Raw genomic sequence first — 25,279 nt, forward strand, 5'->3', positions numbered from 1 at the left:
GCGGCCGCTCGCGCACACAGCCACCAGCCCATGCAGCAGCCCGTGAGCGTGGCCACTCACGCGCGCGGCCTCCCGTGCGCGCCCTCGAGCACGGCCCCTTCTGCACCCGGCCCCGTGCACTTGCGCGCACAGCCCCTCATGCTCTCCTTGCCCGCGCTCGTGCATACCCCCGAGTGAGGGTCACCCAAGGTGCCGCATCGACATCCACGTGCCCCCTATTCTTGCGCCGACGCCTCCGAAATAATCGATTTAAACCAACTCCCGTGAGACTCTGTCAATGCCCCTCCGAGATTCTTGCCGCAAAGGTCGGGACGCGTGACACATGGATGCTCCTCCTATCGCTATAAATAGGAGGTCATTTTCTCTCATTTGGTAGGCAATCTCTGGCTCTCATATTTACATTCTTACTCTCAAGTACTCTACTCTTACGGTGATCTAATTTAAGCATCGGAGGGTTCACACGGGAACCTTCGCCCGCGTCCCTAACCGATTCTTTTTTCCAACAAGTCGCCCATTGTTCTCAACCTGGCAAAAAAGGCTCATCCATCGCTTGAATAGTTCATCAGAGGGTCATCCATCTGCAGTTTCCCTTTTTATAAATTCATTGTTATTACCAGGCTACAACACTTATAAAATACAACAATACAGTTTAATTATCAACGTGAAGTTGGAGAAAATTTTAGAAAAAAAAACCCATATATAATGTAATTTAAATTTTAAAAAATAAAGTTTGAAAGATATGAAGCCTTATTTTGCTACAAAACTAAAACGTTGTTGGTTATATTATATATATTCATAACAACAAATTAATGGGTAAACAATTTGTTCCATAAGGTAGGCAAATAATATTTTTTTTATTAATACATAAATTTGATTGTCAATGCCTACTAAAATAGGTTTTATAATTATTCTAAATACCGAGGGTATAATGTAGAAATATTCATAAGGAGAAGGTGCAAAGTGCAAACAAACAAAATTGTAAGAAGGGACGGGGATTGAGATATCAGTCACAGAACACACCGCTTTCCGATATCGTTTTCTGCGATTGAAGGAAGCTGAGAAACAGCAGCAGCAAGTGAAGAAGTCGCTCTCATTCTCTTTCTCATCTAATCGTCATGGAAGCGGCACCGGGTGCGCCGGGAGATCAATCTCAACCGCCGAACAAGGCCGTTGAGAGGTTGAATCCAGCGGTGCAGCAGGAACTGAACCTAGACTCCATCAAGACTCGAGTCGTCAGCCTCCAGAAAGCCATTGAGCGCATCCTCCAAGAGATCGATGCCAACACCCGCACCAATTCTGTCCCCAAGTGGTTCGTTCGGCCGCCTCTCTTTCCCACTTCTCTCTCTGTTTCTGACTTTATGATTTCAGTCTATTCGAATCATGATAAAATCAAATGGTAGGAATAAGATGCCTCACACTCACACACGAGTAATGTTTTTATCGAAGAAATAAAGGGCTGCCTGGTAACACTATCTGAATCATGAAATGGACGATTATTTTGTTTTGTTTGGACAATATGTTCTCCTGCAGCCGATGCAGAGGGTGCGTTTGGGAGAGGCGGATCGAATAGAAATGGGTGGGAGGGTTTTCCTTGTTCGTTTGGGAGACACAATATATGGTATTGAAATGGATGAAAATACTTTCTCTGTTCATTCGCCTCCAAAGCTTTATTTTTGTGTCTTCACAAAATTGAGTCTCTGTAATTTTGTAAAAGTTAAAATATGGCCTTAATTGTATTTCCATTAAGAAGGTTTTAATTATCATGTTTTAGTTACTTGACAAGGAAAAAGTACTTTCCATCCCCTATTCTCCCAAACCATGAAAAATAATTTTACGTTCCATTCCATTCCGTTACCAATTCTCTCCTAAAGAAAGGTGTTAAAGCTTATACGAAAACCTTGAGTTCATATTTTAAAAAGTTTAACTGATTTGATATACTTGTTTTGTGTGCCAGTCAAGATGTACTTGACCAATTTTATATGGTGAACTAGTTTGGGGTTAATATTTTGAAGAAATTTAGTTGTACTGACATACTTGTATTCTGTGCCAGGCAAGATATACTGAGCCAATATTCTATGGTGAATCTTGAGCTTTTTAACATTGTGGAAGATGTTACTAAGGTCTCTAAGGCTTTTGTTGTATATCCGAAGAATGTTAATGCAGAAAATGCTGCAAGTATGAACTTCTCTTTCTCCGCTTTATTGTGACACCTGTAAATTTCTCTGATAAAGGAATGCAGTGTGATAAATGAACTTAATGATTCCTGTAGAAATATTACTCTTTTTCTTACAATGGTAGTGGAAAAGAAATTATACTGCCATTATATTTTATTGAATTCCCATGAAGTAAATTTATGCATAAGAACTTTGATAAAAAGTAGGTATGGCAGCAAGGTTATGAAAATACCAATCTGAAAGTGAAGATTAGGGAAGAGATGGAGAAATAGCTTCTATGCATCACACCTAGGTTTAGAATTGCCTCGCACAATTCAAAGTAAGCATAATATGCTTAGAGAAAATTGTAGGTAACCATTCCATTATCAATTACAAAACGAGATTACACCGGTATTTTATGAGCTCTAGTAATGCTATTCCTACTAGGGTTAGGAAAATCCTTTTCCTAATAGGAAAACCATACAAAAATTGAAACTACTATCAAAGTTATCAAAACTACTATTAAACTACTGTTAGTAAAACCTCAAAACTAATTAAAGTTCTCAAAAGACCTTAGAAGACATTATGTGGGATGACAAAAATACCTAATGCATAAAACATCAAAAATAAGTTCCCGAGAGGGCCCTTCTTCATCCAGCCTGTCCTAAATCAATGATTAGGCTTTAGATCCAGTTTTAAGACTGTCTTTAGAGGTTGCCACCAACATCCTCCATCACCTAATCTATGGTTATGGTAAGATTATTAACTGGATAAATTAATTAGTCAAAAAATTAAAAGTATTTATCCCTTTAATTAATTAGCTGGCATGGAAAAATCACATCCACCCATCTCTTTGCTCACCCCCCCCCCCCAAAAAAAAAAAATAAAAAAAAATAAAGAAACCAAAAAGAAAAAAAAAGCGTTAACCAGCCGTGCTCCCACCTCCAATCTCCATTCCAACCTCCACACCTGACTAATTATCACCAACGTGTCCCCAACCCACCTCCATCCACAATCTGCCGCTTGTCACTCTCAAACTTGAACTCAACATAAATACATGCACATATTTATATAAATATATAGAGAGAGGGGATCCATAGGTGACCATTGCCCCACCACCAATCTTAACACCATGGGCTGCTGAGGTCAACTGTTAGAGTATCTCACAACTCTCCACCTGATTCTCTCAACTCAACCAGCTCCTGATTTAACCCAAGAATACACTGATAACAGAAAACATAAAGGAAATAACACAATGGTAGGATACCAGATAGCAAATTCAACAGCAATCGAATATCAATGATTTTCAATAATTTGCAGCAAGGAAAAATAAGAACAATAGGGCATTTGAGAGGCCCTTAACTCTCCCTAAGACTCAATACCAAAATCATCCTCCAATATTCTCCTAGCCTCTCTTATTTATAGTTTGTTATCCCGCGACACTCCCCTCCGGCCTCAGCTATCAGCCATGCTCTCTTGGCTGCTCTTCCCCTTTTTGCCCTTCAATTGTTTTTGTCACTTTCCCCCTCTCCCAATATCCTATTCTGCCCCCTGCTTCTTCCCTCCCATTTCTTTGCTGGTACATGTGACTAACAAGGGTCCTATCATTACTTCCGCCCATGAAACTCACCTTGTCCTCAAGGTGAGACTCCACCAAATTACCAGCTTCCTCATATTTTTGCTGGCCCAGATTTTTAAGATCAAAAGCAAATGACGCCCCAATCATCGGTAAGGGGCCCTCCTTGGACGTTACTAGATCCGCCATCCTTGACATCAGATTCCTGATCTTCTTCCTCGGCTACTTCAATGCCTTGGCCGCTTCCCGTCTCGTCTTGAACTGGACGAAGCTGTAGCCCTTGGTCTTGCCCATGACCCAGTCGAAGATGACTTTGCAGTCCTCAATCTCGTCATATGACTCGAAAGTAGAGATTAAGGTTTCTCGAGTTGTGTCCCGCGCGAGGCCGTAGACGACGAGCTTGCGATGAGATATGTTGCAATTCGCGGCATCGCGGGGGCGAGTGAAGAGGAAAGTGTCGGGCACGGCGGCGCCGACAAGGAAGATAATCTGCTGGTACCTGGTGTAGGGCTCGAGAAGTTTCTGGATCTTCTCGGGCTTGGTCTCACTGGAGGAGGAATCATCGTCGGCGTCCGAATCGGACTGAATTGGCATCGCGGTGTCTTTGGTCGGGACTGGAGCTTGGTATTTCTGAAGCTTCTTCTTCTTCCTGCGTTTTTTCTTGATGCTTTTGCTATCACCTCGTGGTTGTCTAGTCACCGGCCTTTTCTTCTTCACCTTCCCCTTCTTCGCCATTGCTTGAGCAGAGATGCGATGGCGGCTCCCTATGGCTTCGTCTTTCAGGTTTGCTTTCTTACCCACACGAATCTCTCTTCGTTTCCGTCGCTCCCACTGGGCCCATGGAGGTGCAGCACCCTCCAAACATAGTGTTGCTGTGTCCGCCTTCTCGTCAGCCAACACCGTAACTCCCAACCCCTCACCCATCGCCTTAGCGAAGGCCGAAGGCCAGTGTGATGAGGCGGGGCTGGGCATCCCCCATTTTTGTGCCATCATCGGAGGAGGCAATATCACTACCCGCTGGTGATTCAAAATTGGGGACGACGGGGCCTGACCTTTGTTTGGGCCGGGTCCAACAATCCTTCCACGAATCACCAGATTCATCTCCTCAATTGGTTGGGCTAGGTCCATCATCTGCTCCAGCCCAATCGGCCTTGACACCCTCATCTTGGCTCGGATGACCGGCCCTATTCCGTTGATAAAGTGGCCCTCCAGCGACGCCTTTGGCATGCCTGTGAGCGGTGAGGTCAGAGTCTTGAAGCCAAGGCGGTAGTCCTTGACGGAGCCCCACTGTTGACGCGCAAGGAACCTCTCCTCCACCGTGCCTTCCTGAACCTATCCCTCAACATCGCCTTGAGCTCCGTCCAGCTCCTCACCCGTCATCGTCTTTGCTCCCACTGGAACCACGACAGAGCTGCTCCTTCAAAGTATGAGGCTGCCGACTCCAATTTCTCCGCATCGAACAGCTGGTTCACCAGGAAGTAGCGCTCAGCCCTAAAGACCCAGCCATCTGGATCATCTCCCTCGAAGTTGGGTATTACCAGGCGTCTCCCACGGTACTGTTGCCTTCCGACACCATTGACCCAATCGGCCCCTTCGCCACTTCTCGCTCCAGCTACTGGCGTTCCCTCCCTTGTCAAGGGCGAACCCATAGGTGGGTCTTCCTCATCTCGTTTCCCCTTCCTCTCTCTCTCTCTTGCTCCTCTCGTCTCTCCTCGTTCTTCCTCTCCCGATCCTGCTCTTCCCACCTCGTTCTCATCCAAGCAAATTGTTCCAGCAAGCTCGCTACCTTCTTCCTCACCGCTTGAACACTCCGTTGCATGCCTTCCACCCTCATCTCCAAGTCACCCACGTGATCGGTCAGGTCCTCCATTAGGATCGGAGATGCTCTAATACCAAATTGGTAGGATACCAGATAGCAAATTCAACAGCAATCGAATATCAATGGTTTTCAATAATTTGCAGCAAGGAAAAATAAGAACAATAGGGCATTCGAGAGGCCCTTAACTCTCCCTAAGACTCAATACCAAAATCATCCTCCAATATTCTCCTAGCCTCTCTTATTTATAGTTTGTTATCTCGCGACACTCCCCTTCGGCCTCAGCTATCAGCCATGCTCCCTTGGCTGCTCTTCCCCTTTTTGCCCTTCAACTGTTTTTGTCACTTTCCCCCTCTCCCAATATTCTATTCTGCCCCTGCTTCTTCCCTCCCATTTCTTTGCTGGTACATGTGACTAACAAGGGTCCTATCACACAACCACAAGAAACATCAAGATTTATCCTGGTTTGGTCTTGAAATCCAAGACCTACATCCAGACTGCTAGGCACCATTGAAATCCACTATCTTGAAACACCCAATGGATGATTACAACGAGAACTTAATCCCTCCCGCCCATATACACTAAAAGCTATAGGGAAAATTGAGAATACAAGCTAAGAACCAGCCACTCCCAACCTCTCGCACTCAACCCCAAATCAAGACAGTAAACCGGAAGCAACACTTCACGATTTCTGGCACACTAAGACTCCTTTACGCACTCCTAACCACGACCCCTATTTATAGGATCTAGGGGAGCGGATTACTAGAACTTAAAGACAAAACTATCTAACAGCCGCCTAACAGAATAACAAACTTTAAAACCGGCTGCCACCTTCTAGAAACAAACCTTCTAGAAGAACAATTAAATCTAACACTAAATCAGGAAAATAAAATATGCAGCAATACAAAGTACATGATTACATTTAATCTAATCTAATACAAATGTTACAACAAATTCTCCACCCATTTGCACTTCGATTAGACTTTATCTTCAACCTTGAAATGACCTTCACTTCTAGAATCAACACTGCCTTCCTGGATCTATCTGTAGGATCTTCATGCAATGTTTAAGCTTTGCTGAAGGAACTGGTTTTGTAAACATATCTGCTGCATTGTCTTCTCCTGCAATCTTGGTTAGAAAAACAGTTTTATCTTCAACAATTTGCCTTATGAAATAATGTCTTACATCTATATGCTTAGTCCTTTCATGATGGGCTTGATTTTTGGACAAATGTATGGCACTTTGACTATCACACATCAAAGTTGTTTTGACATCTACACCTAGGAGCTCACTAACTAGACCCTTAAGCCACATAGCTTCTTTTATAGCATCAGCTACAGCTATGTATTCAGCCTCTGTGGTGGATAGAGCTACCACATGCTGCAAGCCTGACTTCCAACTAATTGTAGAATTCCACAGCTGAAAGACTTAGCCTGTTGTTGATCTCCTTTTGTCTAGGTCGGCAGCATAGTCGGCATCCGAGAATCCTAAGGTGCTGGCTTTATCTCCTAATTTAGCTCCACCATAGGTTAAAGCATTTCTTATAGACCCTTTAATATATCTAAACATCCATTTCACTGCCATCCAGTGAGATTTCCCTGGATTTGCCATAAATCTGCTAATGATACTCATTCCATGAGCTAAATCAGGGCGAGTGCATACCATGCTATACATGATGCTGCCTACAGCATTGGCATATGGAATATGATTCATTTCCCTCTTCTCTTCCTCAAGATTAGGAGACTGATCTGAGGATAATTTGAAGTGGGCAGCAAAAGGCAAGCTGACTGCCTTAGCTTCAACCATACCGAATCTAACTAGAAGCTTTTCTAAGTAGGATTTCTGAGAAAGATATATCTTCCTATGGAGCTTATCTCTTAAAATTTCCATTCCTAGGATTTTCCTAGCTTCCCCTTGCTCTTTCATTTCAAATTCAGCCTCAATTTACCCTTGAGAAGCTAGATTTCTTGAGAAGATTGACTTGCTATGAGCATGTCATCTACATAGAGCAGTAAATATATGGAAATACTAGAAGAGATATGTTTGAAGTAGATGCAACAATCAAATGAACTCTTAGAATACCCTTGGCCTAACATAACCGAATCAAATTTTCGGTACCATTGCCTAGGGGACTGCTTAAGCCCATATAAGGACTTTTTAAGCAGGCATACTTTCTCCACCTCTCCCTTAGCTTCAAAACCTTTCGGTTGACTCATAAAAATCCTTTCTTCTAAGTCCCCATGGAGGAAGGCTGTGGTGACATCTATTTGCTCAAGATATAAGTTCATTTGAGCGTTGATGGCTAGGAGAATTCTTATAGAAGTGTGTCTCACAACTGGGGAGAACACTTCATTAAAATCAACTCCCTGAACTTGAGTGAATCCCCTTGCCACTAGTTTAGCCTTAAACCTAGGCTTGGATTGATCTCCTGCTCCCTCTTTAATTTTATACAACCATTTGCAGCCTACCACATGCTGTCTTTTTGGTTTTTCAACCAATTCCCGGGTGTGGTTCTTATCTAGAGATGCAATTTCAAATCTCATGGCTTCCTGCCATTTTCCTGCATCTTTAGTGGGCATTGCCTCTTCATAGGTAAGAGGCTCTTCTCCTATGGATTCTACTGCACTATTAAAGGCATATACTACCAGGTCCGAAAAGCCATACCTTTGGGGAGGTCCACGGGATCTAGGCTGCCTATCTCAAGCCACATTATATCTGTTAGGATTTGTAGGTTCTCTAAGGCTTGAGTCTGCTTCACTGTCACCTTCTTCTTCTTCTACTTGAGAGGATCCTTAGTCTTGGTTATCTAAAGGTTCATGATCAAACTGCTCATAATCTATGGTTTCTTGGGATAGATTTGGGATTTCACTTGGGATCTCCACCTGAACAGATTTATTAGGTTCTTTCTGATTTTGTTGAGGCTCATTACTTCCTAATTTTATGGTAGAATCTTCATCAAAGGTTACATCTCTTGTAACTATGGTTCTAGGTCCATCTAATTCTAGGTTCCATAGTTTGTAACCTTTAACACCTGATGAGTAACCAATAAAGATGCATTTCTTAGCCATAGGTTCTAGCTTACCTTGCTTTACATGAGCATATGCTAGACAACCGAATACTCTAAGATGGGCTAAGCTAGGTTTATGGCCGGTCCACTTTTCATAAGGAGTTTGAAGGTTGATAGCTTTTGAGGGTGTTCTATTAAGAACATGGGCAGTAGCAGCTACTGCTTCCCCCCAAAAAGACTTGGGTAATTAGGCATGAAACAACATACACCTCACCCTTTCCAACATGGTCCTATTCATCCTCTCGGCAACCCCATTTTGCTTGGGATTTTCGGGAGCTGTAAGATGCCTAATTATACCACCTTCTTTACACATTTGATCAAACTCTTTATTACAAAATTTCAACCCATTATCGGTTCTAATTACCTTAATTGACCTGCCTTTTTGGTTTTCTACCATTTTCTTCCATGATTTAAATGTATCAAAAGTGTTGTATTTTGATTTTAGAACATATACCCACAACATTCTAGAAAAATCATCTATAATGGATAGGAAATATCTAGAACCTCCATGGGATTCTGTTTGGGCTGGACCCCATAAATCAGAATGTATGTAATCTAGGGGTGCTTTTGAAGAATGGATAGCAGATTTGCTGAATTTCACTTTGACTGACTTACCTAGAATGCAAGATTCACATTTAGATAATTCTAGCGACTGCCCATTATCTAAAATACCTTGGCTAGCAAGTTCCTTGAGCCCTTGCTCACTTATGTGTGACATTCTTAGATGCCACAAACTTGCTCTAGATCTAGAATTATTGTTGGCTGCTGAAACTTCACCACATAAAGTGGTGGCCTGCAATAGGTAAATTCCATTCTTTAAAACTGCCTTCATACAAATTAATGATCCCTTTGAAATCTGAAAAGATCCACCATCACTTTTAAACTTATAGCCATTTCTATCTAGCTCTCCAAGGGAAACCAAGTTTCTCTTTAAATCAGGGACATACCTCACTGAAGTGAGGGTTTTTATGGAGCCATCATGAAGTTTTAATCTAATGTCTCCTACCCCTTGAACCTTACATTCATGGTCATTGCCGAACAAGACCTTTCCACCATTAATTTCTTTGAAGTTTTGCAACCACAGCTTTCTAGGGGTCATGTGGAAAGAGCAGCCAGAGTCAAGAACCCACTCTAGGCTGTCTGAATGTTCACTAACTATTAGAGCTTCAGAACTGTCATAACCAGAGTCACAACAGTTGGCTCCACCATCTCCTGATTTGTCTTTATCTGCTAAGTCTTTCTTTCTCTTTGGGTATAGCTGTTTTATATGTCCTTCTTGTTGGCAATAGTAACATTTTATCGGACCTTTCCCATTTCTAGACTTAGACCTAGATTTACCCCTCTTCTTATTTTCCTTTTTAGAGCTTCTGGACCTAACTGATAATGCATCCCCTGAAGAGGTTTTCTCATTCATTTTGAACCTAAGTTCTTTTGAATTTAAGGCACCTATGACATCTTCTAATGAGAGCTTATCTCTACCATGTTGAAGGATGTCTACAAAATTTTCGTAGGACTTAGGCAGAGAATATAGCAGAACTAGGGCCTTATCTTCCTCTTCATGCTTAACTCCTATATTTTCTAAATCTAGGCTAAGTTTATTAAAGTCATCTATATGGTCATGCAATTTTTGGGATTCTTGCATTTTGAAATTAAAAAACCTGGCCTTTAAGAAGAGGCCACTGGATAGCGATCTTTGGAGGTAGAGGTCTTCAAGCTTCTTCCAAATTTCTGTGGCTGACTTCCACTTAGAGACTTCTTGAAGGACTTTATCGCCTAGGCTTAGGATTAGGATGCTGTAAGCCTTTTTGTTGATCTCCTTCTTGGCCGTTTCTTGTTCCTCAGTTAGCACTGGTACTTCTTTCCCAGTGGATGCGTCTGTTGCTTTAGCTTCTTGCTCCAGGGCTCCTTCGAGTCCTTGACTGCAGAGAAGCGCCTCCATCTTTATCCTCCATAGACTGAAATCATTTGATCCATCGAATTTTTCGATGTCACATCTGGAGGTAGATGGCGCCATATCAGATTCTTGAAGAAAGTGAGATTCCTTGAGTTTCTTGAAAATCTTGATTGCCGAAGAACACTTCTTGGCTCTGATACCAAGTTGTTAGAGTATCTCACAGCTCTTCACCTGATTCTCTCAACTCAACCAGCTCCCGATTTAACCCAAGAATACACTGATAACAGAAAACATAAAGGAAATAACACAACCACAAGAAACAACAAGATTTATCCTGGTTCGGTCTTGAAATCCAAGACCTACATCCAGACTGCTAGGCACCACTGAAATCCACTATCTTGAAACACCCAAGGGATGATTACAACGAGAACTTAATCCCTCCCGCCCATATACACTGAAAGCTATAGGGAGAATTGAGAATACAAGCTAAGAACCAGCCACTCCCAACCTCTCGCACTCAACCCCAAATCAAGACAGTAAACCGGAAGCAACACTTCATGATTTCTGGCACACTAAGACTCCTTTACGCACTCCTAACCACGACCCCTATTTATAGGATCTAGGGGAGCGGATTACTAGAACTTAAAGACAAAACTAACTAACAGCCGCCTAACAGAATAACAAACTTTAAAACCGGTTGCCACCTTCTAGAAACAAACCTTCTAGAAGAACAATTAAATCTAACACTAAATCAGGAAAATAAAATATGCAGCAATACAAAGTACATGATTACATTTAATCTAATCTAATACAAATGTTACAACATCAACGGTAACAGATCCATGATAGGCCACCGGTGCAACAAACCTATCATAGGCGTAACAAGCAACTGAAGGCTTGAGGCTGGAATTAAGGGGACCGCACATGCTGGTGTAACAACCAGCATGTGCGCATGGGGAAGGAGGGGTAAAGTTGTAATCCACACTGCTGAAGGAATAATCAGCAGTGTGAATGGGGAATTCTGTTAGGAAAGCGTGGGAAGGGGGTATAAGTAGGATAGGAGATGGAGAATTGGGGAGCGAGCTTTTGGTAGAGAATTGGGAGAGTTAGGGCCTCTCGAATGCCCTGTTTCATTCTTGTTTTTCTGTTGAAAGGGATTGGAATATATTGATATTGGATTGTATTGGAATTCTATTGGAATCCTATCAATTTGGTATCAGAGACAATCCGCACCTGATGGTGAACTTGACAGAGCGTGTTGGTGAGTTGGAGTCGACGGTGGAAGGCGTTAAAAGGGGGGTCGACGACATTAGAGGGAATGTACAGTCGGTGGAGCGTAATGTAGCGATGCTGCTTGAACAGTTCGCTTTCATGCGAACGAGGTGGGATGAGCTGGAGCGGGAAAGGAAGAACAAGTCCAGAGAGCGGGAAGGGCCTTCGGAATTCACTTTGGATTCCGAAGTAACCCCTGGAGTTAAGGGGGGTTGCAATCCGGGAGGGGGTAGTGGGGGCGAGTACCGGGCGGACTTACGTGGAAGACGATTGGAGATGCCTCTCTTCAAAGGAGACAATCCAGATGAGTGGATCTTTCGAGCCGAGAGGTATTTTGCTGTCAACCAACTCACGGATGAAGAGAAGATTGACTCCGCAGCCTTGTGTTTTGAAGTCGCAGCACTGTCGTGGTTTCAATGGGAGACCAGGCGAAGAGGAATTCGGAGCTGGGAGGGCCTGAAACAAGGACTTCTGAGCTGGTTTCGCCCCACTCAGGAGGGGTCGTTAGAGGAGCGGTTCTTGGCTCTTCGGCAGGAGGGATCGGTGAAGGAGTATCGTTTGAAGTTTGAGACCATGGCTGCGGCAGTACCTGATGTGCCGGAGGCGTTTTTGGAGGGCCAATTCCTCAACGGCCTCAACCCAGAGATACGAGCCGAGATCAGAGTATTATAACCGCAGGGGGCTTGATCGAATTATGGTGGTGGCACAAAACGTTGAGGACAAGAACTTAGCTCTTCAACATTACCATCGGGCAGTTGGGTCAACTAGGAGCGGTTATTCCACCACCACCGCAATCGCGAGTCGGCTGTCACCGGTACCCGCGAAAGGTGTGGGTTCCTCCCAAAGGTCCGTGAACCAGCCAGGCCTCCGGATTCAGTCCGCAGGTAATGGTGGCAATTTTCCTTTCAAGAAACTTAGTGAGGTTGAGTGGAAGGCAAGGCGAGAGAAGGACCTTTGCTTTCGCTGCGATGAGAAGTACTCGATTGGCCATAGGTGCAAGAACAAAGAGCTCCAAGTGCTGATGCTCTATGATGAAGAAACAGGCGAGGCTGCGGCAGAAGAAGAAGAGGAGCAAGGAGGTGACGAAGGGGTGGAATATGGAAGAGAGGTGATTGAATTATCTATGAATTCAGTGGTGGGATTAACTACCCCTCAAACGATGAAGCTAAGGGGGCTCATAGAAGGGCAGCTAGTGGTAGTTCTGGTGGATGGGGGAGCAACCCATAACTTCATCTCCTCCGAGTTGGTGCAACGCTTGAATTTACCGAGGACGGAAACGGCGGGATATGGGGTGATAATGGGAACTGGAATGGCGGTACAAGGTGTAGGAGTTTGCAGGGGGGTCAAATTGTCTTTGGATAACTTGCAGATAGTGGAAGAATTCCTTCCCCTTGAGTTAGGAAGTTCGGATGTCATTCTTGGCATGAAATGGCTGGCTTCGGTGGGTAAGATGAGTGTGGATTGGAGGAATCTGACCATGAAGTTTTCAGTAGGGGGGATGGCAGTGACTTTGCAGGGTGATCCTAGCTTAAGTAAAACATTAGTCTCCCTAAAAGCTATGATGAAGGCGTTGAAGGAGAGTGGGGAGGGAGTGTTGTTGGAAATTGGAGAGGTGGCTGCTGAATGCAATGAGCTGCAAGTGGGGCTGCCCGGAAGTTTGGAGGAATTATTGGCTGAGTTTGAAGGAGTTTTTTCCAGCCCAGTGGGACTGCCACCCACTAGAAACAGAGATCATGCCATCAATCTCCTACCCGACACCCCCCCGGTTAGTGTTCGGCCTTACCGCTACCCGTATCTTCAAAAGAATGAGATCGAAAAGATGGTACGAGAGATGTTGGCAGCTGGTATTATCAAACCTAGTGTTAGCCCTTTTTCTAGCCCGGTGTTGCTCGTTAAGAAGAATGATGGGGAATGGCGGTTTTGTGTAGACTACCGGGCTCTCAACAAGGTGACAATCCCCGACAAGTTTCCTATTCCAGTCATTGATGAATTGCTGGATGAACTACATGGCGCGAAGGTTTTTTCGAAATTGGATCTCAAATCTGGTTACCACCAGATTCGAGTCAAGGCTGGAGACGAACCAAAGACCGCCTTTCGAACACATGAGGGCCATTATGAGTTCCTCGTCATGCCCTTCGGATTGACAAATGCCCCGGCCACCTTCCAATCCTTGATGAATGATGTCTTCAGGGAGTATTTGCGTCGGTTTGTGTTGGTTTTTTTTGATGATATTTTAATCTATAGCCAAAATTTTGACCAACATTTGCAGCACTTACGTTGTGTGCCGAAAGTGCTGGCCGCAAATCAGCTGTTTGCCAACAAAAAGAAGTGCTCCTTTGGGCAGTTGGAGGTTGAATACCTGGGCCATATCATCTCCCAACAAGGCGTGTCGGCTGATCGTTGCGAGGTGCAAGCCATGATCGACTGGCCAGCGCCAAGTTCCTTGAAGGAGTTGCGGGGATTCCTTGGTCTTACGGGGTATTATAGGAGGTTCGTGAAGGATTATGGTAAGATAGCATGGCCCCTCACCGAGAAACTAAAGAAGAACAACTTTCGTTGGGATGGAGAGGCTGAACGAGCATTCCAGCAGCTCAAAACAGCCATGGTGTCGCTGCCAGTTCTTGCACTACCGGACTTCGATCAGCCCCTCATAATTGAATCCGATGCTTCAGGGCATGGAGTAGGGGCAGTGTTGATGCAGAATCATAGACCGATTGCATATTACAGCCATGCTCTTAAACCATCGGAGAGGAAAAAATCGGTTTACGAAAGGGAGTTGATGGCCATGGTGTTTGCAGTCCAGAAATGGAGACATTATCTTTGGGGAAGGAAGTTCATAGTAAGAACGGACCAAAAAAGCTTGAAGTTTTTGTTTGAGCAGCGAATGGTGAGCCCGGATTATCAAAGGTGGATGCTGAAACTAATGGGCTTCCATTTTGAGATACACTATCGGCCGGGATTGGAGAACAAGGCTGCAGATAGCCTTTCGAGAATCAGCCACCCAGCAGCTCTATTCGCTCTAACGGTGCCAAGGGTGGTGCAACTCGATCAGCTGGTCCAAGAAGTGGAGAAGGATGCTTATTTACAGGGAATCATACAGAAATTAAAGGCGGATCCAGCTTACAGCTCAGATTTTCAGCTGGTAGGCGACCAACTCCTCTATAAGGGGCGGTTGTTCCTGCCTAAGAAGTCTTCCCTAATTCCCTTGGTGCTCCAAGAGGGTCATGATAGCAGTGTAGGGGGTCATTCCGGGTTCCTAAAGACTTATAAGCGGATTGCAGCGAGTGTTTTTTGGGCAGGCATGAAGCGGGACATACGCCAATATGTGGAAAGGTGTGTCATTTGCCAACAAAGTAAATATGAGTCCTTATCTCCAGGGGGTCTTTTGCAGCCTCTTCCGGTTCCTTGTCAAATTTGGGAGGATATAGCCATGGATTTTATTGACGGGTTACCGAAATCGGGTCATATGAATGCTATATTGGTGGTTGTAGATAGACTCAGCAAATACGGCCATTTTATTGGTCTCAAACACCCCTTTACAGCTGGAGCAATAGCTGGAATTTTCATAAAAGACGTAGTACGGTTGCATGGTATGCCTAGGACTATTGTTTCGGATCGAGATAAGGTTTTTATGAGTCGTTTTTGGGAGGAGTTATTTCGACTTCAAGGCACTAAGTTTCAACGTAGTACGGCCTACCACCCACAAACGGATGGGCAAACGGAAGTACTCAACCGGACCTTAGAGACTTATTTGCGCTGTTTTGCATCAGCAAGGCCTTTAGGGTGGTATGTGTGGCTGCCATGGGCGGAATTGTGGTACAACACCTCATACCACACTGCTTCACGGATTACTCATTTCCAAGCTGTTTATGGGAGGGAGCCGCCAACCTTGATCCGATTTGAAAAGGGATCAACCCCGGTATCAATAGTGGAACAGTAGTTGCTGGAGAGAGATTTAGCATTGGACGAGCTCAAGAACCAGCTGGAACAAGCTCAGGTGATTATGAAGAAGGGGGCTGACCGGAGGAGAAGGGATGTGCAATTTGCAGTTGGTGATTTTGTCTACTTGAAATTAAGGCCGTATAGAAGGAAGTCCCTAGCTGGCAGACCTAATGAGAAGCTGGCTCCGAGGTACTATGGGCCATTTGAAATTGAGCAGAAAGTGGGGTCAATGGCTTATAGACTCAAACTCCCAGTCAACTGCCGGGTTCACCCAGTTTTCCATGTGTCTTAGTTGAAAGAAGCTAAGGGCAGGCCCGGCGCAATGGAGCAGATTCCCCTCGAGCTGCAGGCTGACTTAGAAATGAAGGTTGAACCAGAAGCAGTGTTGGGAGTGCGGCCTGGGAAGGGTTCTAACTTACGCGGGCTGGATATCCTGATCCAGTGGAAGGGCTTACCACCGTTAGAGGCAACTTGGGAGCCCTACAACATGATTCAGCAACAATTTCCAGCTTTTGACCTTGAGGACAAGGTGAAAGTCCGAGAGGGGAGTAATGATAGGCCGCCGGTGCAACAAACCTATCATAGGCGTAACAGGCAACTGAAGGCTTGAGGCTGGAATTAAGGGGACCACACATGCTGGTGTAACAACCAGCATGTGCGCATGGGGAAGGAGGGGTAAAGTTGTAATCCACACTGCTGAAGGAATAATCAGCAGTGTGAATGGGGAATTCTGTTAGGAAAGCGTGGGAAGGGGGTATAAGTAGGATAGGAGATGGAGAATTGGGGAGCGAGCTTTTGGTAGAGAATTGGGAGAGTTAGGGCCTCTCGAATGCCCTGTTTCATTCTTGTTTTTCTGTTGAAAGGGATTGGAATATATTGATATTGGATTGTATTGGAATTCTATTGGAATCCTATCAATCCACTCCTCCATCCTCCTAACCATTTTGGAGCCAGCAAAGCTGTTGGCCATATAGTTGATAGACTTGTGACATGTGGCTTTGAGATAGAGCTGTGGTTGTAGAATAAATATTTGAAGTGGTGGCTTTTATAAAAAGTTGGTTAGGTAGAGTCAAGAAAGGTAGTGGCTATAAATTCTCTGGACTGGTTCTCTGGAGGTGGTGGTTATAGCCAAGCAGTGAAAGAGGAGTCCTGTTCAAGATGGGAAAAAAAGTAGAGAGTGGTAGTTTTGTCTCATCAATCAGACATTTTAGTTAATGCATGCAATATTCTGAGTTTAAAATAGTTTGTGCATGTGAAAGTGAGATTAAGCTAGTCCTTCAACAGTTTTTGAAAGGTTGTTTCCAATAATGAGGTGCGGTTAATTTTTCCACATATATTAGCTTGAGACCTCAAGGGGATCCTGTAATTTAGCCTTGAAAGAAAGAAAGAAAGAGAAAATGAGGGATTCTAGACAAAAACTTGCTTAGTTGGAATATGATGAAATGCTTGGTACTGATACATTATCTTGTTGGTCATGGTTGGTTCTTGTTGCTCTGCCAAAATGGTTTTCTCAGGACTTTTATTTTGATTGTTGCAAGCATAAATTATGGATAAGAAGTTACTCTACATCTTTGCTATTGAGGACTTGGTGATTTGTGCTCAACCATTTCATTCTATTTGTTTGGTAGATTGCCAAAACTTCCAGGCAAAAGTGTCTATCTAAAATGACACTGGTAACTATGCCTTTATTGTACTTGCTATATGTTTCTCACTAGAAATCAGGCACGTGGTGCATGTGCAACTTGTAAATGAGTGCATTAATTATATATTTTATTTTAAACTTTATTCCTAGTTGATAATAATATGAATGTATCTTCGTACAAATGGAAGTATAGATTTATATGTGCGTGTGTAAAGAAGGAGAGTCAAAAAGTTGTTGGTTACTGAAAACTAAAAACCATTTGTAGAAGGTAAAGGTAGGTCCCTATTCAAAATCCTTTTTTTTTAAAGGTATTTCAACCCCAGCAACAATTATTTAGTGCACATTCTTATAACCTGCAGCATACAAAATTAGCATGAAATTACAAAACCAACTACAATTGCAGGATGTAAGAGTTATCCAACTTCCAAGTTTAGGTTTTTTAAAGAGCATGCATAGAGGCAAGATAGTAGAGAGCATGCATGAATTAGCGGTATTATTCTAAAGAACTAAAATTAATGAATTGGAATAATTCACAAGTGCTATAATTTTATTTGTAATATAGCATTAGGAGCATGTGTGGGCAAGAGTGGTTATACATGATACTGCAATATGCCATTAATGATTAATCATTATCAATGCATGAGATGAAAAGGGAAAATGATAACTGAAGTATTTCTAAAAGAAGTAACTGTTGGAAGAGTTTTATGTTTAGAAGTACTTCTGAAAGAACTCTTGGAAGAATTTTCTGTTCCTAAGCGTGTTTGGACTGTTACATTATGCATAAACAAAGGATGGTCACAATGCTTTTTTAAATGTTAATTGCTAGTTCAAGAGTAGAAATAAGAACTTTTATAAATAACAGGTGAAAGAAACTGACTGTTGTAGCTTATTTCAAGATCAAAAGACAAAGTCATGAACTATCTTTCCTTTGAGGAGTGGAGTGCATGCTTGTGTGGTAAAACTTATGTTTGTTAAATTAATTGGTCTGATGATTTAACTAGTCTTCCTAAAGGCTTTGCTTTATTATTATTTGTTTTCAATATCTTATGGTTGTTTATACACTATTCTAGAAATTCATTGTTTTAATGTCTATTTGGGTTTCAAATGAAACTGTACAAATCATTATTGATTGCATACTGCTAGCATTTGTTCTTTACTCTTTGCTCTCGTAAAGCATTTCATGGAATAAAGTAGATTGCTATCTGTTCTTGAGTTTTTAATTCATAGATTTCCCACTTTTTAGTAGTAGAGGGGTTTTTTCTGCTGGCTGTGGTAGAGGGAATTTGTTCTTTACTAATTTATTCTTATTTTCTCTTACTACTCCTTCTCCAACACAATCCTGCATCTTCTCCATCTTCCGTCCTGCATCTTTCATCTTTCATTATAGCTGATTTTTGCTTGATTATAAAAGCCAACAATGTTCTTTATTTTTTTTGTTAAATTTTCTTTAGCCAACTCAATCTACAATTTGTTTCTTCTCTTTGTGCATGATTTCCAGCTTTGGAGAAACCCTCAATTAGCATGTCACAAGGAAACTATAGATGGTGAAAAAACATTGAATTTCATTTGATTGAACAAAATTAAAACTCCACCCAGCTTTCCAACATTGCAAACCCATCTACCATGATGTTATAATTTAGAAATGATTAAGTTTGGATGCAAATTGACTCTCCTTATCTGACCCACCAACTTCTCAGCTTCTTGCACCCTCATCTCTTGACACAACCAATCAATTAAAGTGTTCCCACGTGCTTTCCTCTTTCTTGCATTTCAAATGCTTTACATACTTTACCCTCATTAAAATGTGAGGGAGGGAAGGTGATGGCTCAAGTCTTGACAGACTCTAGGTTTTGTTGCAATCATATTCTTTTATCATCTCAAAATCAAACCAATTTGTTTTATTGAGTGACCAAAATAAATGTGGGTCTTGGGATAAGATTGGAACTCTTGAATTTTTGTTGAAGTACATCCTACCTGAAGGTACTAATATGCAGCTGCAGAATTGCTTAGTCTTTTTCATTAGCTTATGGACCTCTGTCTAATTGAATAGTACTCACAACTTCTAGTCTGTTTACTGAGAGATAACGGGGTTGTGTGGATGCAGTTCTTCCTGTTATGTTGTCATCTAAGCTATTGCCTGAGATGGAAATGGATGACATTGTCAAGAAAGAGCAAGTGTTACAGGGGATGGAACACCTACCAGTATCCGCCCAGATTGAAAAGTTAAAGGTGATTAAATTGTAATTAAGCATTTTTCTGTTGTATTTTAACTTTTACTAAATCATTTACTGTTTTATGTTTACAGATGAGAATTGATATGATTGGAGCAGCTTGTGAAAGCGCTGAAAAAGTTATAGCTGATACTCGTAAAACCTATTTTGGCACTCGACAGGGACCTACTATTCTTCCAACTTTAGACAAGGTTCAAACTGCAAAGATTCAAGAACAAGAGATATTACTTCGGAATGCTGTAAATCATGGCGAAGGTTTGCATCTTTATAAAGTTCTAATCTAATTTATAACTTTTTTTTCCTCACTATTCTGCCTGGCTGCGTAAAACTCTCCTTCAAAGCACTAGAATAATGCTATCAGTTGAACTATCTGGAATCAGAACGAATGCTTGTATGGTCGCTCATGAAAGCAATCTCAAGCTCTTCAAGAATTTTATTGTATTCCCAAGAATTTTCTTTCTTCAGCCATGCCGCCCAGTGAGATTAAGGTTTGATCTGTTGTTGTTGCAGCTCTGATTTCTTTCACTTGCTTCCGATCCTCCCACCCCCTTTTCTGTTAACTGGAATTTTTGGGCTGAATTAGGTCTGAACTGACTTGTCTTTTGGGTGTTGACTGGTTTGAATTTTTGGGTGGTTTAAATTTAGCACTTTAGGTCTCTATCATTTGCGGACCTATCAGAGACGCTTCAAAAACCAAGGGCAGAATAGTAACACAGCTGAGCTTGCATAACAGCCAGCACGTGCACCAAGGGTAGAATAGGAATATAGCTGGCTTGTGTAACAGCCAGCATGTGCATAACCAGATTCGGTTATGGAGGGCAGGAAAGGGAAAGCAACAACCTATAAATAGGAGGAAAATGAGAGGAGAGAAATAGGCAGAAATTGAGTATTAAATCAAGGAGAGTTATGGGCCTCTTGAACGCCTAGTTTTCTTTCGTTCAATTTCATTACACTTGTAGTTTCTGATCCATATTCAATCAGTGTTTCATCTTTATGCAATCGGTGATTCAATCAAAATTTTGGGAATCCTACCATTTTGGTATCAATTGTCGGAGGAGGAGAAAGTTGAGACAACTGCTTGGTGTTTCGAAGCTGGAGCACTTGCATGGTTCCAGTTGGAGACACAATGAAAGAGGGTATGGAGTTAGGACGAACTCAAACAAGGGATCCGAAGCAGATTTCGTTCCACCCAAGAAGGAACATTGGAGGAGCATTTCTTGGCTCTTCGACAAGAAGGATCTGTCAGTGATTACTGCCTATTGTTTGAGACATTGGTTGTGTCAGTTGCAGAAGTCTTGGGCGCATTTCTAGAAGGCTATTTCGTCAACGGTCTCAAACCCGAGATACGGGTACTATAGCCCTGGGGGTTGGAGCAGATCATGACAATGGCCCAACACATCGAAGATAAGAATGTCGCACTCCAAAACTGTTTTGTCTTACCTGACCCAGCTAAGGGTAAGTATTCCTACTTCTCTTCTTTAAACCCAACCCGACTCTCCATGGTTCTGGCTATGAGCCCAAATTTCTCCCCTAGAACCACGTCTCCACCGGGACCCAAGCCTCCGACCACCGGAGGCGTAGGAAATCTACCTTTTGAGCGGCTTAGTGAAGTCGAATGGAGAGCCAAACGCGAGAAAGGCCTATGTTTACCTTGCGATGAGAAGTATTCTATAGGTCACAAGTGTAAAACAAAGAACTCCAGGTAATGATGATCTATGATGAAGAGGTAGGAGAAGCGGGGGTTGAGGAGGAAACATTTGAGGTGGAAGAAAGGGAGTTGGTGCGAGGAGGTGAGGTCATCGAACTCTCAATGAACTTTGTTGTTGGATTGACTACGCCACAAACGATGAAGCTTGAAGGGCATATAGAGGGGCGGCTAGTAGTGGTTATTATTGACGGGCAACACACAATTTTATAGCAACCGAGTTGGTGTAGTAATTGGGTTTACCAAGGAGGAAACGACAGGATATGGGGTGATAATGGGGACGAGAATGACAGTGCAAGGGGCGGGTATTTGCAAAGGGGTGAAGCTTACCCTCTAAAATTTGCAAGTTGTGGAAGATTTCCTACCACTTGAATTGGGTAGTTCTGATCTAATACTTGGAATGAAGTGGCTAGCGGTTGTGGGAAAGATGAATGTAGACCGGAAGACATTAACTATAAAATTTCAAGTGGGAGGGATGGCCATAACATTACAGGGTGACCCTTGCCTGAGCAAGACCTTGGTCTCCTGAAGGCTATGATGAAGGCCTTTAAGGAAAATGGAGAGGGGATGTTGTTGGAATTAGGGATGATGGCCGTAGAATTCAATGAGTTCTAGGTTGAAACTCCATTGTTCCTTGAGTAGGTGTTGGCTGAATTTGAGGGGGTGTTTGCAAATTTGGAGGGGCTGCCTCCTTTTAGAAAAAGGGACCACACAATCAACCTGCTGCCAGGCACTGCTCGGTCAGTGTTCGGCCTTATCATTACCCTTACCTTCAAAAAAATGAAATTGAGAAAATGATACGTGAAATGTTAGCAGCAGGGATTATACAATCAAGCTCTTGCCCTTTCTCTAGTCCGGTGTTACTCGTTAAGAAGAAGGATGGGGGGTGACATTTTTGTGTGGACTATAAAGCTTTGAACCAGGTGGCAGTCCCCAACAAATTCCCAATTCCAGTAATCGAGGAGCTGCTTGATTTGCTACATGGGGCCACGATTTTCTCCAAACATGATCTAAAATCGAGTTATCATCAGATTCGGTTCAAAGTAGAAGATGTCCTGAAAATAGCTTTCAGGATGCATGAGGGCCACTATGAATTTCTCGTCTTGCCCTTCGGGCTGATGAACACGCCAGTCACTTTCTAATTATTGATGAATGACATATTCAGAGAGTAATTGAGGCGCTTTGTGTTGGTATTTTTTGATGACATCCTGGTTTTCAACAGAGATTTTGAGCAGCATGCGCAACATTTGTGTTGTGTTTTGAAAGTGTTGGCAGGAAATTAGTTGTTCACTAACAGGAAGAAGGGTTTATTTGGGCAGTTGGAAGTTGAATATTTGGGCCACATCATATCCCAGCAGGGTGTATTCGCTAATCGCAACAAAGTGCAGACAATGTTAGATTGGCCAACCCCTACAATGTTGAAGGAGTTGAGAGGGTTTCTAGGGCTCACGGGGTATTGTAGAAGATTTGTAAAGGGCTATGGTAAATTGGCATGGCCCCTCACGGAGAGACTATGAAATAATAATTTTTTTTCTGGGATAATGCAACAGAGCAAGCCTTTCAACATCTTAAGGCTGCAATAGTATCTCTACCAGTTTTAGCTTTGCCTGACTTTGGCAAGCCATTTGTGGTGGAATCAGATGTGTCGGGGCAAGGTATGGGAGAGATATTAATGCAGGATCACAGACCTATTGCATATTTCAGCCATGCTTTTAATCAGTTGGGAAGGAGAAAATCTGTTTATGAAAGAGAGCTAATGGCCATCGTATTTGCGATACAAACATGGAGACATTACCTTTTGGGTAGGAAATTTGTGGTTTGAACTGATCAAAAGAGTCAAATTTCTGATGGAGCAGTGACTAGTGAGCCTTGAATATCAGAGATGGATGCTGAAATTAATGGGGTTTTAGTTTGAGATACAATATTGCCCGAGATTGGAAAATAAAGCAGTAGATGGCCTTTCCAGAATTAGCCACTCCGCAACCTTGTTAGCTATAACCATTCCTAAAGTGATCCAACTTGATCAATTGGCCCGCGAAGTAGAAACAGATGAAAAGCTGCAAAAGGTTGTCAGGGACCTCCAACGTGACCCTTCCTTCTGACCTGACTTTCAAATGGTGAACAACTAGCTTGTTTACAGAGGGCGGCTGTTCTTACCAAAGGGTTCTTCCCTCATTTCTATACTACTTCATGATGGCCACGATGGGAATGTGGGAGGGCACTCGAGATTTTTGAAAACCTATAAGAGGATTGTTGCTAATGTCTATTGGCCTAGAATGAAATGTGACATCCATTGGTATGTGAGTAATTGTGGTGTTTGTCAACAAAACAAGTACTTGACCCTAACGCTGGGAGGACTTTTACAGTCCCTTCCTATCCCAAATCAAAATTGGGACGGCATTGCCATGGATTTCATCGAAAGCTTACCGAGGTCGGGTAATTATAGACTCAATCTTGGTGGTGGTGGACAGACTCAGTAAATATGGACATTTTATTGGGCTTAAACATCCTTTTACAGTAGGAGGGGTGGCGGGGTTTTTTATTAAAGAAGTTGTGAGGCTTCACGGCATGCCTTGCTCCATTGTCTCGGATAGAGACAAGATCATCATGAGCAGGTTTTGGGAGGAAATGTTTTGCCTCCAAGGCATGAAACTCAACCGCAACACTACGTACCACCAGCAAACAAATGGCTAAATAGAGGTTCTTAATAGAACCCTGGAAACATACCTATGCTATTTTGCTTCCTCCAAACCTAAAGCATGGTATATGTGGCTGCCTTGGGCTGAATTGTGGTACAACACTTCATACCACACGGCTTCGAGGCTAACTCCATTCCAAGCAGTATATGGGCAAGAACTACCAGCATTATTGAGGTTTGAAAGGGGATCTACTCCTGTTTTTACAGTTGAACAATAGTTGATTGAAAGAGATCAAATCCTAGAACTTAAAACACAACTGCTAAGGGCCCAAGCGGTCATGAAGAAGGGGGAAGACATGAAAAGAGAGATGTGAAGTTCGAGGTTGGGGACTTAACTATCTAAAGTTAAGGCCTTATGACAAAAAGACATTGGCTTCCCGTTTGAATGAGAAATTGTCTCGTAAATTCTATGGACCATTCGCAATTGAACAGAGGATCAGGCCTGTAGCCTACAAATTAACACTGCCGTCACATTGCAATATCCACCCTGTTTTTCATGTGTCGCAGCTACGTGAGGCAAGAGGGGCGTTGAAAGCTAGTGTGGAAATTCCCAGTCAACTTAGTGTAGACGGAGATGTTGGTTGAACCAGAGGCAGTGTTGGGCATTCGCCCAGGAATAGGCAATAACCTGCGGGGTTTGGATGTTTTAATTCAATGGAGAGGGTTACCACTGTTGGAAGCGACTTGGGAGCCCTACAACATGATTCAATAGCAATTCCCCACTTTTCACCTTGAGGACAAGGTGAAAGTTGGGGAGGGGAGTAATGATAGGCCTTCGGTGTAGCGAACCTATCAGAGACACTTCAAGAACCGATGGCAGAATAGTAACACAGCTGAGCTTACATAACAACCAACATGTGCACCATGGGTAGAATAGGAATATTGTTGGCTTGCGTAACAACCAACATGCGCATAACTGAATTCGGTTATAGAGGGTAGGAAAGGGAAAGCAACAACCCATAAATAGGAGGGAAAGGAGAAGAGAGAAATAGGTTGTCACAAGAAGAGCCCTCACCAAAGCTTATTTTAATTTTTGTTGCTTTTTACTGCTGTTTGTTATTTTTATTGCTATAATCCCTAAAGTAGAAGTTAGTTAAATTACTTTTACTGCTGTGATTCTTAGGGTAGAGGTAGTTACTGCCATGTGCAGGGAAGTTAGAGAATACCAAGTTTGTTAAGGCTGTAGGGCCCACTCTGGCAGGAGAATCTCTCTTCCTAAATGCTGGTGTATATCTTCCTATTTGGAAAAGGGAGGGAGCATATCGAAAATATCAGAATTCTCA

At 42.9% G+C, this 25,279-nt stretch overlaps 1 protein-coding gene across 6 annotated transcripts in view; it reads left to right on the forward strand.

The window, feature by feature from the left end:
* Nucleotides 1-998: 998 nt before the first annotated feature.
* Nucleotides 999-25,279, forward strand: part of LOC127794397 (mediator of RNA polymerase II transcription subunit 8) — a 52,553-nt gene continuing 28,272 nt past the window's right edge. For 3 of the 6 annotated variants that reach the window (XM_052325436.1, XM_052325433.1, XM_052325439.1), the window contains exons 1-4: nucleotides 999-1,309; nucleotides 2,051-2,175; nucleotides 19,467-19,591; nucleotides 19,668-19,848. In XM_052325436.1, coding sequence (XP_052181396.1) covers nucleotides 1,116-1,309; nucleotides 2,051-2,175; nucleotides 19,467-19,591; nucleotides 19,668-19,848 — 625 coding nt within the window. In that variant the 5' untranslated portion in view covers nucleotides 999-1,115. The remainder of the gene's footprint in view (nucleotides 1,310-2,050; nucleotides 2,176-19,466; nucleotides 19,592-19,667; nucleotides 19,849-25,279) is intronic. The other 3 variants (XM_052325437.1, XM_052325440.1, XM_052325438.1) reach the window with 1 other exon arrangement.

Source organism: Diospyros lotus, chromosome 2, assembly GCF_014633365.1.
Source record: "Diospyros lotus cultivar Yz01 chromosome 2, ASM1463336v1, whole genome shotgun sequence".
NCBI classification, from domain to species: domain Eukaryota; kingdom Viridiplantae; phylum Streptophyta; class Magnoliopsida; order Ericales; family Ebenaceae; genus Diospyros; species Diospyros lotus.